This window comes from Panthera uncia, assembly GCF_023721935.1.
Source record: "Panthera uncia isolate 11264 chromosome A1 unlocalized genomic scaffold, Puncia_PCG_1.0 HiC_scaffold_17, whole genome shotgun sequence".
In the NCBI taxonomy this organism is placed as follows: domain Eukaryota; kingdom Metazoa; phylum Chordata; class Mammalia; order Carnivora; family Felidae; genus Panthera; species Panthera uncia.
In genome coordinates this window covers 60061120-60077051 of record NW_026057577.1, presented here as the reverse complement: position 1 = coordinate 60077051, position 15932 = coordinate 60061120, and the positions used below count along the sequence as shown (strand labels likewise).

Genomic DNA, 15932 nt, shown 5'->3' with positions numbered 1-15932 from the left:
GAGAGAGAGAGAGAGAGAGAGAGAGAGAGAGAGAGAGAGAGAGAGAGAATCCCAAGAAGGCTCCATTCTCAGCACAGAGCCTGATGTGGGGCTCGATTCCATGACCCTGGGATCATGACCAAGCCGAAATCAAGAGTATGATACTCAACCAACTCAGCCACCCAGGCACCCCTGGATATAGCATATTTTTATGCTGTTTTAAGATAAATATTTCCCAATTTCTTTACTATGTTTTATTTAACATCACACAAATTATGTGGATTAACATCAAACAAATAAAATGTTTCACTTGGTAAATACATACCATATGTTTTACCTCACTTTCCGTCCATTAGGACATTGAATCCTGTATGTAAGATCATCTTTCTAAAGTGTTCCTATAATTAAGTGTAAAATCATCATCATCAACCCTATCTTAATGAGGCAACAGGTTCCAGAGACAGTACAAGTACATGCCCCTAACCTTCTCCCTGTGCACAATACTTTGACCAACTCCTCTCTGGCATCTCATTTTCTCCTTTACTCCTCAAGCAGAATAGGAGAAAATTGTATTTGGGTACCCTAATAGAGCCCAGGGAAAGAATTTTCATGTACTTCCCTGCTGTTTACATCCCTGGGGAATTCCAAACAAAATGAAAAACAATTCTAAATAGTCCAAGCTAGCATGGGTAATATAGCTAACTTGGACAGCTTCTAACATATGAGAATTTCAGGGTTAAGGTCTCTGCAATAAGAATCAGGGAACATGTTTTTTTTTTGTTGTTGTTGTTGTTGTTGTTTTTTAATTAAAAATTTCCTCCGTCTTTTTGCTGCAGTTAGAAGGAAAAGGGAATCTTGAGTGACCCTAATTACAGAGGACCTTCTAACAGTAGTCTACTTTTTATCAAGCAGTATTTATTTAGGTATACTTAATACTGAAGCATGAGTACAAGAGACTTTTTCACTTAATTTTGTTTTAAAAGATTCATGTCCTTTTAAGCTATAGAATACAAAACCTTATCAACCACCCTAAAGTGAAGTAATATACTGACATACATTGGATTAGATTATTTCCTGTTTATCTCAAGATTTACTCAGGCCACTGTCTTGACCTACAATTATGAAAACAAAAAAAGTGATCCCTTTTTTAAAAAGAAAATTGTCTGGGCACCTGGGTGGCTCAGTCAGTTAAGTGTCTGACTGTTGATCTCAGCTCAGGGCTTGATCTCAAGGTCATGAGTTCAAGCCTTGCATTGGGCTCTGCACTAAGTGTGAAGCCTACTTTAAATAAATAAATAAATAAATAAATAAATAAATAAATAAATAAATGTAAATTGTCAGTGGCACTGAGAGATAGATTAATACATGTATAAAGTAAACTGATAGTCTGTGTTTTAAAAGAAGTCAAATTTAGTCATCTTTTATGTACATATATATTTGTAGTTTAGTAAAAGCAATCATTTTATAGATATTGATATTTTAAAAATAATTTCACTTTAATTTTTGTTGATATACAGGTGGCAGTTATCTTTGTGTCATAGGATTATACTTTATATTTATTTCGTAATTAGTAATTTTTACCCATGTTTTTACTGTTACAGGTGATTATCACTTTTAGTGGTTATTGCAATAACTGAACTTAAAATAAAATTGGACCAACACAAAGTAGTTTGATTTGGGAAGAAAACTATATTGTGAAATGATCAAAATTTTTGATTTAAGAAATAAAAAATTTGTGAAAATACAGAGTAATTTCAGTGCCAACCTAGAACTGCATGGTAACTAAATTGTAAATGTTATATTTTATGATTTGTTATTGCTTATTGTGAAACATTCAAAACATAAGTTAAAATTTCATTGATCATATTGTCTTATAGGGGTCCAGGTGGTGGTAGACCTTGGCCAAACCCAACAAATGCCAATTCAGTGAGTATATATATATTTTAATTTTCTTTGCACTTTCTAGCATTGAACAACAAAAATCCTGTTGCTTTTGAAAGCCCTGCAATTGGTTATATTAACTTTTTTAAAAAAAGTAATCATTCAAAAAATATATTTCGCATATATATTTTTAAAATATGTATAATTTTTGAAATGATGAAGTTTTTTACTTCACAGTCTAATGTAAACATGCATTCTACATGGATAAACAGACTTCAAAATTAAAATAGAAAATGTGATTTAGGTATACCACAGTAGCCTATATTTATTATAATATATATTTATCATAAAATGATTTGATCTTCTAAAATAATTATGGTAATCACTAAGTTGCCAGATAACCTCAGTCTCTATCAGAGTTATTATGATTGTATTTATTATACTAGTTACACCTAGGTTTGCTCTCTCACTATTCCTGGAGGCAAGTACGCATTTGCCCTGTCCCTATTGGCTGAATTGGTGTTCCTACACATCTATCTGTGTATATGACATGCTGTGAATTTTCCTTACATGTTTTGTGATAGTGGTTTAACTGCACAAATATTTTTCTCTCTTAATAATAACACATGAATATATGCATAACATGAAAATTAAGCTTTCAGTCTTAAAATTAATATGATTTAATTTAATGATCCTGGTAATGTTTTCCCTTCTTGACTTTGAACCCTTGAGTTTCTTCAGTATAGAGAGAGTTCTGCAGTGTACCTTTGTGCAGTGTGTGCACTGCACAAAGGTTCCTGACTCAAGGAAGTTGGTAGGGTACTAAAATACAGATTGTGCTCCACTTGTAAAGTCTATGAGTATCTGACCCAGCAAGGATGCCTTTTGCTAATATGCACAGAGGTACGCCCATTGACTAGCAATGACCTTAATGCTAAATAAACATGAAACTGATCCAATGTTTAAGGTTAATTTAAATTTCAAGAAAATTTGAAGTGAGGTATAAGTGGTATAGAAAGAATTATCCTAAACTTATAGCTATTCTAAAGCTGAATCACTTTCTCCTCAAGTAAGCAATTATCATATTTTTAGAGAAAAAAATAATTTATGTTATCTTCCTGTCTCTTAGTTTTAATAGCTAATTGAAATAGAATTTGGAGTGGAGAGAGTGATAATCTTGCTTACATTTGGATCTTCAGTGTACTATTTAATCTTAACCAATCTTTCTTTTTTTTTTTAATTGAAATTTTAAAAAATATTTGAGAAAGTGAGTGTGAGCAGGGGAGGGGCAGAGAGAGGAAGAGAGAGAGAGAGAGAGAGCGTGAGAGAGAAAGAGAGAGAGAATCCCAAGCAGGCTCCATGCTCAACACGGAGCGTGACGCGGGACTCAATCACATGACCGTGATTGACATCATGACCCAGGCCAAAATCAAGAGTCGGTCTTCCAGTCTACTGAGCCACCCAGGCGCCGTTTAGCAAATCTTTCTAAAATACTTTTTATCCAGATTATGCTATAATGTGAATGTGAATTCTTTCCTCTTCCAAAATTCTTTTAGTTTGCTTATATCCTTTTGGAGAGTTTACATTTCTATTTGCTTCTTGCTACATGCCTTTCAAATTCATTTAAGATTTCACTTTAAGATGGCAACTGGCTAGCAGCTCAACATACAGTTCTTTCAACTCCCTATTAAAATACCCATAAAGGTACAGGAAAAAACAATTTTTTGTAATACTGAAAACTGACTCTTCCTATTGCCAGAATCTGGAAAGACTTTCTATTCAGAATCTGCATTTCTGTCGAAACTGGATTAAAAAGCACAATTAATGGCACACCTTAACTGTGTGAGCCTTCCCACCTAGAAGCAAGAAGACTCTTCTCTCCTTCCTCACTGTCAGCTCTATCAGTTATCCCTCTACTGCCCCTTGCAGACAGCCACATGTAATTCACACCCGCCACAGCCTTCCTCCAGCATTACCTCCTTTTACACACTCATCTGGAGACTCTGTCCTCCAAAAACTACTTGGGAAGATGAGCAGGATTTGATATTGAGGATGGTGCATTGTACCAAGCAGGTATATTATCCAAGTAAGAGTATTGGATAGAGGCAGAGATGAGGAGAGACTTCTGCATTCTGCTCATGTTTAGTTTTGATGCACTCCACCTCTTCAGAATTTCATGGAGTGAAGCACTGTGGATAGGAGAACATACTATATTGGGTCAGCAGGTCTGCATTACTTTAGACCCTGAGAAACACTAGGGTAGGAAGTATGCATATCAAACTACCATCCTATAGTCAGTATGAAATGGGCATTTGACTAGCATACATGCGAGAAATAGAGTTGAAAATAATCCCTTGTGTTAATATATATCACGTGTGGATACATCTCCCCCTCACTGAAAGAAATGTGAATAGGGAGGGGCGCTTGGATGGCTCTGTCAGTTAAGTGTCCAGTTTCATCTCAGGTCACAATCTCATGGTTTATGAGTTTGAGCCCTGCGTCAGGCTCTGTGCTAAGAGCTCAGAACCTGGAGCCAGCTTCTGATTCTGTGTCTCACTCTCTCCCTGCCACTCCCCTACTCATGCTCTGTCTCTCTGTCTCTCTCTTTCTCTTTCTCTCTCTCAAAAATAAGTAAACATTTAAAAAAAAGTGAATGGGGAAAAAAAGTAGGGAGGGCCCAAAGCTTTCTTTTCAGAAACGGAAAGGGGGTCATCATCCTGAATACAGAAAGGCAAAGTGTTCCTCTGAGAAATGATTTATTATGAGAACAAGAAAAAAAATCGTAAAAAACTGATGACTTTTCTGGGAAAAACATAAGGCTTAAATGAAACAAAGCAAAAACAGTTTAAGAGGGATTTTTTCTCCCTAAATGCTATCGATTATATTCTAGTGACAACTTACCTATACTGTTTTGATTTTCAAGTTCCTTAGACTTCTTGTCCATGTGTGTAATTACAAATACTTTTTGTTTGTTATCAATACAATAAGTCTCTGACTCTTCAGGGTTGCATATTAAAGTGGTTAATTGTTTTGTTTTTTGCTGTTTTCAAATATGTCTTATATTTGTTTGATCTTATATGCTTTTTTTCCATTTTAAATGTTTATATCAAAGTAACCTTAGATTTATAGAAAAGCTACAAGAATAATACAAAGAACTTCCATACAGGCTTCATCCAGATTCCCAAGTTAATACCACTTTTGCTCTATGATTTCCTCTCTCTGCATGTACATATTTTTTTCTGAATCATTTGAGCTGTATTTGAGTTGCTGACATGATGACCCTTTATCCCTAAATATGTCAGTGCATGTTTACTAAAAACAAATACATTATCTTTCATAACTACAGTTAAGATCAAAATTAGAAAGTAAACATTAATGTAATGCTGTTCTCTAATCTGCAAACCTCACTCACATTTCCCCAATTGTCCCAATAATGTGTTTCATAACAAAAGAAAATCCCAGTTCACTTGTTACATTTAACTGTCAGGACTTTTTGTCTTTAATCTAGGACAGTTCCTCAACTTATCTTTTTCTTAACCTTGCAGTTGTGTTTAATGCAAATCAGTTATATTGTAGAATATGCCATAATTTGGTTTTATCTCATGTTTCCTCATGATTAGATCCAGGTAATACATATTTGGTAGGAATACCACAGAAGGAATGTTGTGATTTTCTCAGTGCATCGTTTCAGGAAGCATGTGATAGAGATTTGTCCCATTGCTTTTACTGTTAACTTTGGTCACTTAGTGAAGGGTGGTGCTTGTCAGGTTTCTCAACTATAAAATTACTGTTTTTCCTTTTGTAATTATTAATTTGTGGAGATATACTTTGAAACTACAGTAAATAAATATCCTCTTCTTCCTCATACTTTCATCTGCTACTTTCGGCATCCATTGGTGATTCTTGCCCCAAGTGTTTTTTTTGCTATGTTGGTTGCCAAATGGCTGTTTTCTGTCTTTCCTTCTTCATTTATTAATTGACTCTACTACAGAGTTTTTCTTTCTTCATTCATTCATTTATTCATTCACTGTATATCAAATATGTCTGTGGACTCATTTTATTCAGTAGGTTTTTGATGCTGAAGTCACTCCAGATTTAGCCAATAGGAACCCCTTCAAGCTGGATCATGTGTCCTTTTGACATGTTTCCATTATTTGAGCATTTTGAAACTCCTCTTGTATTTTCCCAGTGTTGGCTCTGAAACAGCCATTTCTTTAAGAAGCCATGGTTCCTTTAAATGGAGAGTGGTATTTAGAACCCATCAGAGTGATACAGATTCAAGAGCCTCCCCACAGAAATAACTAAGATACAGATGGATGTTCATACACATTCCCATACACATGTATGTCTTTCTGTATCTATCTATATGTACTAAAACCATTAGTACACACTATTGCTTCAATTTCAATACAACAGAACAGGATATATTGTAGACTTTCTGCTTTTTTACTTCTTTGAAAGTAAGAAATATGTCTGCCATTATGTACAGTATATTCATTTATTTGCTTAATCTTTATAAATCCACAGTTTTCTGTTATAAAAGTATTTTAATCAAAAATGTTTTTTGTACCCTTTTACATGACAGTACAAAAAAATTTTTAAGGAAAATTCATGTTTTTAATTCAGAATAGAAGTATGATTTTCACTTTTAACTTCCTTTGACCTGAGCATTACAGTATTAGCCTCAGATTCTTATTTGGAAGTTTATTTACAAATCCACCAATGAATTTTCCTTTTTTATATTTTTCAAAAGAGCTGTGCACTTGAGTTTAACTATGTACCACATTCTAATCATTAAGTAGCAAGCACTTTTATTGAAAATATCTTAATTATCTTTGTCTGGAGAGACTTTTAGTTATAAGGTACAGAAAAACAACCAAAGTAGACTCATATTGAGAGCATATCACTGGATTATGTATCTAAAAAGTACAGATATAAATTTATTTTGGGGCACATTTGATTCCAAGGGTCCAGATCATGCCATCAGCACCTGTTCTCTATCACTTGCCTTTGTTTTCCTTGCCGTGACAAGAAGGCTGTGTGGAGCTCCAGACTTATATCCTCAGAGCTCTCAGTTGAGTACAAAAAAGCACAACTCTTTATCAGGTAAATAGAGGTATTGGGAATAACCAGCCAAACTAGATTTGTGTAGCTTGGGTCATATGCTCATTCATGAATTATAACCTGAGGGTACAGTGCTCTTTCAGCTAGGTCAAGGTCAGACACATCCACTCCCCGAGCCCCACCCAAACCACATCGAAAAATAAGAGGTATGGTTCACCAAAGAAAATTCAAGGAGTTGTCAGCAAAAGAGGATTTAGGCAAAACAAATGTTCAGTATAGCATTGTAGTAATCAACTGTGTTAATGTGACAGGAAAAAGAAAGAAGAAACCCCTTGAAGGGAAAAAAATGACAATCTATCATAGTGATTAAACCCAAGGGAAATACAAATATCTTACTCCAGAAGGCTCTGCTCTAAACAAATGTATGCTCTTTTTTTTTTTTTTCAAAACACTAAAGGGGCTCTTGGGTGACACAGTTGGCTGAGTGTCCAACTCTTGATTTCAGCTTAGGTCATGATCCCAGGGTCATGGGATCAAGCCCCACATTGGGCTCTGTGCTGAGCATGGAGCCTTCAGTTTCTCTCTCTCCCTCTGGTCCTCTGCCCTGCTCATACTCACTCACTCACTCTCTCTCTCTCTCTCTCTCTCTCTGTCTGTCTAAAATAAATTAGGGGCACCTGGGTAGCTCAGTCGGTTAAGTGTCTGACTCTTGATTTCAGCTCGGGTCATTATCTCATGGTTCTTGGGATTGAGACCTACCTCGAGCTCTGTGCTGACTGCATGGAGCCCACTCTGGATTCTCTCTCTCCCTCTCCCTCTGCCCCTCTCCACTTGATGCATGTGCATTCTCTCTCTCTCTCTCTCTCATCTCAAAATAAATAAATAAACTTTAAAATAAATTTCTTAAAAAGCACTAAAGAATAATAGAATATTTTCAACTTTACAGTGGCACAGATAATGTCTTAATGTTATCCTCTCTGGTTTCTAGTAAACCAGTTCTTCTAAGGTAGTTTTAAACTTCACAGTTGAACAAAGTTACTTAACAAAAATGTTGCTAATCATTAAAAACAAACAAACAAACAAACAAAAACTCAGGGACACCTGGGTGGCTCAGTCCATTGAGCATCAAACTCTTGATTTCAGCACAAGTCATGATCCCATGGCTTGTGAGATTGAGCCAGCATCAGGCTCCACATGCAGTGTGGAGCCTGTGTGAGATTCTCTCTCTCCCTGTTCCCCTCCCCTGCTTGTGCTCTCTCTCTCTCTCTCTCTCTCCAAAATTAAAAACAAACAAACAACTCCAAATCTGTAGCTACTTTGCTCTTCCCCTGCTCCCACACCACTGTCATGGATATTAGGAGTCAGAATATTTCAGAATATCTGAATTATCAGTCACAGCTCTTGAATTATCAATCTCTTGAATTATCTGTCTAAAGGATTCTTCTAATTCTGTGATTCTGATCTTTAGCTCTCTGATCTTATCTTCTACATCTGCATTTCATCTTTCAATTCATGTTAATGGATATTTTGTATTGAGTCTAGAGAGGGGAAGGAGGTGATTAATTAGATTGGAAGAATTTGGACACTAGAGGTAGAGAAAATTTTGTAGAAAACTAAAAGAGGAAATACCAAAAATGTTTGAGGAAAAATTATTAGACTGTTAGCTGTGGGAAAACACAAACTCAGCTAGAAATACAAGAGAAGGAAGTTTAGAGGGTAGATGGTGAGCTTTGTTTTTGGAATATTAAATCTATCACTAAATATAATAGAATCCTAGATCAACTGTTATGTCCAGCACAGAATGGAAATGTATTCAATTGAAGCTTTATCTCTAGTTCTAATCTCTAGTAAATTCTTGATCTGTATTTCTAAAAATCTGTTGATCGGTCTACTTCACTGTGCACTAGTGCTTTAAAATTCAACATGTCAGATATTTCCCCAAACTTGCCCCGCTTCCTGAATTCCCTACACATGAATTAGTGGCACCATCATTCACCCACTCACCAAGTTGGAAACCTAGGTATTACCTTAACTTTTGCCTTCCCTTGTCCACCACACCTAGTTTGTCACTATGCCCTGCCAAGTACATTTGTGAAGTCTTTCAAACTTTCTTACTCCTACTTATCCTAATCAGTGCGTCCTAGAACACTCTATCATCTCTTGCCTAGACCTTTTGCAATAGACTCTTAACTTGTATTTGTATTCTGTGATACCTCTAGGGTTATCTTACTAAAATATAAGTTGGAATATGTCTCTCTAAAACCTGTGACTTCCTGTTTCATACAGTATAAATTCAACAGTCTGACCATATATGCTTATCATTTATTTCAGTTTCCTATAAGTACCACATTATAGCAGCTGGGTAAAATTATATGCCATTTCCCTAATAATCTATGTACTTTTATATTTTGTGTTTACTTATTTCTTTCTTTCTTTCTTTCTTTCTTTCTTTCTTTCCTTCCCTCCTTCCTTCCTTCCTTCCTTCGATCCTTCTCTTTGTCTTTCTGGTGATAATCTATTCTCTATAAGTCAGCTATCCAGCTCAAATATGTCTTCTGTACCCACATAGTTCTTCTACCTATATTGTCATATTTTATGTCACTCACACTAGACTGTCAGATGCTACTAGTAACTTTCAAGAGTGTATGTTCAATAAAGTGCTACCAGGAGTAGCAGTCCAAATGATCTTTTTCTTTTAATGAGGGCATCAAAAAATATGAAGTAGAAATAGTGACTATAAGCCAAAATTAAAGACTTTGTCAGGACAAACATGGAAAAAAATTGAACTACATGAAGTAACGATTTTTTTAAGTATTTTTAAATGTTTATTATATTTAACTGTGTTTGAAGGAACCATGAAGAAGGAGAAATTTAAAACTATAAAAGGAGCAAGGTGTTAGGAGGATGAGATGGGGCTAGCTTTGGAAGCAAATAGAAAGATTATCTTTTTTTCTACGTGGATGAATGGATGAAAATTTTAATCTATAAGTTTGGAGTGTTGAGTTGAAGATGAAGGTATAGTAAGAATTTGATAGCTTTAACATATGACACAAGGGCAGACTACCAACTCACCATGTTATAATCACCATGACAGCGAGCTCATGAAAGTCACTTGTTAAGTATTCAGGAATTTTTTGAGTTAATTGTTAAATCATTGGTAGCTTACAAATAATCCAGGGAAGAAATGGGCAAAAGACATGAATAGACACTTCTCCAAAGAAGACATCCAGATGGCGAACAGACACATGAAAAAATGCTCAACATCACTCATTATCAGGGAAATACAAATCAAAACCACAATGAGATAACCATCTCACACCTATCAGAATGGCTATCATTAACAACTCAAGCAACGAGAGATGTGGGCGAGGATGCAGAGAGAGAGGATCTCTTTTGCACTGCTGGTGGGAATGCAAACCACTGCAGCTACTCTGGAAAACAGTATAGAGGTTCCTCAAAAAATTAAAAATAGAACTACTCTATGACCCAGCAATTGCACTACTAGGTATTTATCCAAGGGATACAGGTATGCTGTTTTGAAGGGGCACATGCACCCCAATGTTTATAGCAATGCTATCGACAATAGCCAAAGTATGGAAAGAGCCCAAATGTCCATCGATGGGTGAATGGATAAAGAAGAAGTGGTATATATATTCAATGAAATCTTGCCATTTGCAACTACGTGGATGGAACTTATTCTAAGTTACACTAAGCAAAATTAGAGAAAGACAAATATATGACTTCACTTACATGAGGAATTTAAGATACAAAACAGATGAACGTAAGAGAAGGGCAGCAAAAATAATATAAAAACAGGGAGGGGGATAAAACATAAGAGCCTCTTAAATATAGAGAACAAACAGGGTTACTGGAGGGGTTGTGGGAGGGGGGGTTGGTCTAAATGGGTAAGGGGCATTAAGGAATCTACTCCTGAAATCATTGTTGCACCATGTGCTAACTAACTTGGATATAAATTAAACAATAAATAAATTTTTAAAATTAATAAATAAAAATTTAAAAAAAGAATCATTGGTAGCTTGAAATATCTCATGTGGGAATATTCATACCACATAAATTGATAAATGCTACAGATTGGGACCTTTTTCTCCCCTGAATTTATTCGGTTTATTGGCACACCACAGAATGCTTCTGGGCTTCCATGAAGGCTGAGCCAAAATGCTTCCAGTTATTAGTGAAGACTAAGTTGAAATTGGAGAACATGATTATATTTTGGACCTTGTCCCTTATTTTGTGTTTCTCTCTGGTAAATCTCTACTGTGAAATAGAAAATGTGGCTAGGGGATGATCAAAGAGATGGAAACTAAGTAGGCTTTGAGATAATGAATTTAAAATATTGGAAAGAGAAACAAAATGCCGACGGTGGCATGGGGGAGTGGCAGAGACAATTTAGCAGGAAACTGATAAGGAAATAATGGACTTACAGGAAATAAATACAGAAGTAATAGGGAAAACATGGAGGAATTGTAATGGAAGAAGATTCTTGTTGGAATATAGAATATATTTGTGAGTGTCATGAGGAATAAGAAAGATGTCAGGCAAAGGAGTTGTTTAGATCTCTGTGTAAAGAGTTCTAGGATGTGGTCATACTCACAAATGGAAGAGAAGGAAGTACATTGTGAAATGAAGGAAGGCAATAAAGTATAAATTCCAAAGATTTAAAGGGTGGTTAGCTCATATGTTAAAGTTGGTAAAGAATGATGGTAGACAATAGAGAGAGGCAGAAGAACATGAGCATGATGCTAAAGTTATAAGGAGATGAAAATCGGAGCCAACAGATAAGGTAGTGATTTGGAGAGAGTAAATGCATATGTTTAAAATAATAAGAATCAGAAGATGGATGGTAGATCATGCACTAACAGTGGCCCAAGAGAGCAAAGTTGATTTCTAGCACCGAGTTTAGTGTGTACTGGCCATCAGATCTCACTGCTCATAGTGGAAATAATCCCCATCATTAGTGATACTGGGCAGCCTGGTAAGGACCCTCTGCAGGGATGAATTAGCCATAGGCAGACCAAGCAGTGGCCGCAGAGGCATGTGGTCTGTGCTTAAGGCAAAGCGTGGACACCAAACAACAAGGAGACAATTTTCAAATAACTTAGAGGAAAATCATAACTTTGTTATACTTCCTTCTTACTGTATAGTTTCATATTATTTTTATGTTTAATTATATGGAAGGCATTGGGCTAGAAGGAGGGTTTAGGGTAAAGGAACTATCATCTTTTCACTACTGTAATGGTCCTAATCTGGCTATGTACCTGCAAGAAGATAGTAGTTTATGGCTTTTTCTAGAACAAGACAAAAATATCTCCTCTGGATGTGCAGATTCTTCATGCAAGTGAGCTAATGAGCTTCTTTGAAAAAAAATAAAATATTCGGATTTAGCTTTCTTTATTAATATCAACACTCAAGTGTTTAGTTTTTAAATATTTGTTTTCTACTTCTCATTTTTAAAATTATAATAGCAATGTTGTATTAATACTATGTAATCTCTAGAAAAGAGTTTGGTTAAGAGCTTGATTTGAAGGGAAGGAGAGAATTTGTTATCCATATCTGATCCCCACAAGTTAGTAGTCTTTGGAGACTTACATTAACGAAAACCTTTTGCATTTGTTATATTAGTTTCTAGTAGCTAATTAGAAAGGAAAGGGGGGAAACATGAGGTCTATAGGTCAAGTACTGACCTGTACCACATGAATGTAGTAGCCTGAAACCCATCTTAAAAATAATAATAATGCACCCCAGAATGCACATAAATTGGAAGTTGTATCTGTAAAAGCTATTAATTTGAAAAACTCTGGTTTCTGGTTTTTCACTGCACAAATATATATCTTTCTAATTACAGAATAAGTGTCATTAGTATCAAGCAGTGAGTATAACTGCTCTAAAACCAGTATAACTTAAAGCTAGAAATCTGTCTAAATTTCTCTTGACCTAAATCCACTCTTTTTTATAAATTCAAGATAATGTTGCATTTATTCATTTTCCAGCACTCAGACAGATATAAACGGCTTTATTCTTTATCATCCTTTGTGATACATTTTAAAACTTGATAAAAGTCAGAATATAGATTCATTGTAGGTAAGTTTCCGTATTGTCACATGAATCAAAATATATATTTCTTTGTCCTATTCGTGTTCCAGATACCATACTCCTCAGCATCTCCTGGGAATTATGTAGTAAGTACATTTGGGATTGTTTGCTCATAAGAATTGATGTTATGTTTTATTTGGGCAATGAAATAGTTGTCCAGATGTTAAGAAGAGCCCCTGTGTATTGGCCAAGAAGTGAACATCTGATATGTATTGAGTTTTTCGTCTGCCAACCTCAGTACATATGTTGATGTTCATTAGTGAGACAGTTATCAATCTGGCCAAAATTGCCCTGAGTACTGTGTTTTACTTTAGCATATGTTTCTGTAAACCAATACAATACACTCTGTCCAATCATGAAGAAAGCCATACCCAGCTACACAATGCCAAGCTTGAATTTGCAGTTCTCCAGGAGAATGAGGTACACCCCCTCCCTCATACCACTCACCACACACAAAGTTTAGGAAGACATTAAACTGTTTCCTGATCACAAAGGGAATCATATCGCAGAATAATGACTAGTCATTTGGGGGCCGGGGGCTTTTTTATACTTTGATTTTGAAAGCACTTATTTTTCTTCTTATTATTACTTAGTACATGTTAAAATTTTCCAATAATTCATTTACACCTAAAGTCAAATTAGTAGGTTTTACATGAGCTCTTGAACTTACATATGACCTTTTAACCCTCATAACATTATAATCCTTGCTACATCTCAAGGCCACCATGGAAGATAAATTGTTATAATATTTAGGAGTAAACGCCTAACAGAAGAGCAAAGATAAAATGGTAAAAAGGAAAATCTTTCCTAAAGAAATTTTCAGAGGTGGTGGCTAACTGGGGTAGGAAAAAAGGAGTGCTTAAGAAGATCAATGAGCATTTTACTCTCTGTAGAAATAGTGTTTTATGAACATAGTAAAAAGCACATGCTGTTTTGGACCTGTGAACTTAGTGCTCAATGTTCTCTTAAGCTATACAAACTAAGAGGCCTAACATTTTTCACATTCTCTATGAAACAAAAATGAAAGTAAGATGTGGGTAAAACCTATTTTTTTTTCTCAAATCACTTAAGAATAAGCCTAATACATAGTTTTATGAAATTATAGAATTTTATCTGAAAGGAAATTTAAGTTGCTTATTAAATAGCAAATATATATATATATATATATATATATATATATATATATAATCTGAAATAATTAGTGGGCTATGTCTACACCTTCAGAATGAAATACAAATTTATCCACTTAGTAATTTATACAGATTACTTTAGAGCTAAAAAATTCTAAAACCCTTTACCTGAATTGGTTGTCTGAAATAACTGAGCTAACCTTAGAATCACCTAATTTCCATTTCCAGTTGATTAGTAACCCACAGCATTAGTCAATGTTGCCCCTCATTTCTAATTGATATGATAGCAGAAGGTTCCATGCTCTAGAAGTGTTACAGTTGATACCAATAGAAAAAGAAATAGCATCAATGTATTTTTTAAGCATATGAATATCTTTGAGTTTTTAGTTTCCTATAAAAAATGATGGTACAAAATATAAGAAAATTATAGTCACAGATACACATGAATGATTCTGTTTTATGGATTTGTAAAGGCCCCAATGAATGGTTTCTCCTTAACCTCATTATACCTGATATGATTAAGTCCTGAATAATACATCAGTGTTACAGGCTCATTGTTTTTGGAAATTTATTAAAACAATCTTAACATATTTAAGCTAAATCATATCTTGCATAATAGTGAAATGATTGTGCATTCAAAGAAAATAAATTATGGAGAAAATTCCTCTGTTATTTTCAAATTGGATTATTATAGATAAGCCTAACTTTTCTTCTGTTTTTCCTTACATTGTTTATGAAATGCCTTATTTTTACTGAAATTTTGTATAATTATTTAGGGTCCTCCAGGAGGTGGAGGGCCACCAGGAACACCCATCATGCCTAGTCCAGCAGGTATTGTAATCACACCAACCACACGGGCATTTGATTATTAGAATAAAACCACAAAATACAGAAATTGTTATGACAGAGAGTCAGTAGTATTCATTATCTCATTGATGGTAACAGGAAGTAGACTAGAGGTAGCAAGTAGGAAGAAGTAGTGTTCTTAAAAATAAGTGTTGTCCAGTTACTTTAAGTCTGTAGAAAATTCCTGTCGTGTGAGTAATAGATATAATCAGATTGCAAATGGTGTTGATCTATATGAATTGCCCAATAATTTATCTGACACAAAGATTCCTTGAGACTCTGAAAAAGAATCCAAATCTCACAACTTAGAAAAATTCTGCATAACACATGAAATACATGGATGGATCCGTGTAAAGCCAATGGATTAGCTTTAATCAGACCCACCATATCTATTATCGCACTAAGATATCAATAGATATCAATATGCTTACATGTCCATATGTACTTAGTAGCTAATAAATTCACTGTGTACTGGAGGAAGATTTTTTTCTTTTAATATTTTTAAACTCAAATGCCTCAGTATTTCTGTGATCTTTGAATATAATGATTTTAAATAGCTTTATCCTTTCTTTTCAAGACTTTAATATAGACTATTAAATGTGTTGCTTCTTGAGGACTGTAATGGTGGAAGTTTACATTGGTACACCCCTCCTAGAAACTGCTCTGGCAACATGTATCAAGAGCCATGAAAAAGTTCATATTCACTTTTTTCTATCATCCTGCTATGAGAATAATTAGAGATACAACCTGAGATTTATGTAGAGGGTGCTCATTTTTTTATAGTTAATAGTGAAATAGTAGGCACAAACCTAATCCAATTTTAGCAAAAGTAATAAATTAATTTTTAGGAATATAATGTAGCCATTAAAATTATTATCAAAGAATTGTTAATGACATGGAGAATAAATGTTCATGATTCAA

General features: G+C 34.8%; 1 protein-coding gene across 7 annotated transcripts in view; it reads left to right on the top strand.

The window, feature by feature from the left end:
• The window catches only part of SSBP2 (single stranded DNA binding protein 2), a 314003-nt gene that overhangs the window by 264954 nt on the left and 33117 nt on the right, over nucleotides 1-15932 (top strand). For all 7 annotated transcript variants that reach the window (XM_049649739.1, XM_049649742.1, XM_049649741.1 and 4 more), the window contains 3 exons: nucleotides 1857-1905; nucleotides 13086-13121; nucleotides 14942-14996. In XM_049649739.1, coding sequence (XP_049505696.1) covers nucleotides 1857-1905; nucleotides 13086-13121; nucleotides 14942-14996 — 140 coding nt within the window. The remainder of the gene's footprint in view (nucleotides 1-1856; nucleotides 1906-13085; nucleotides 13122-14941; nucleotides 14997-15932) is intronic.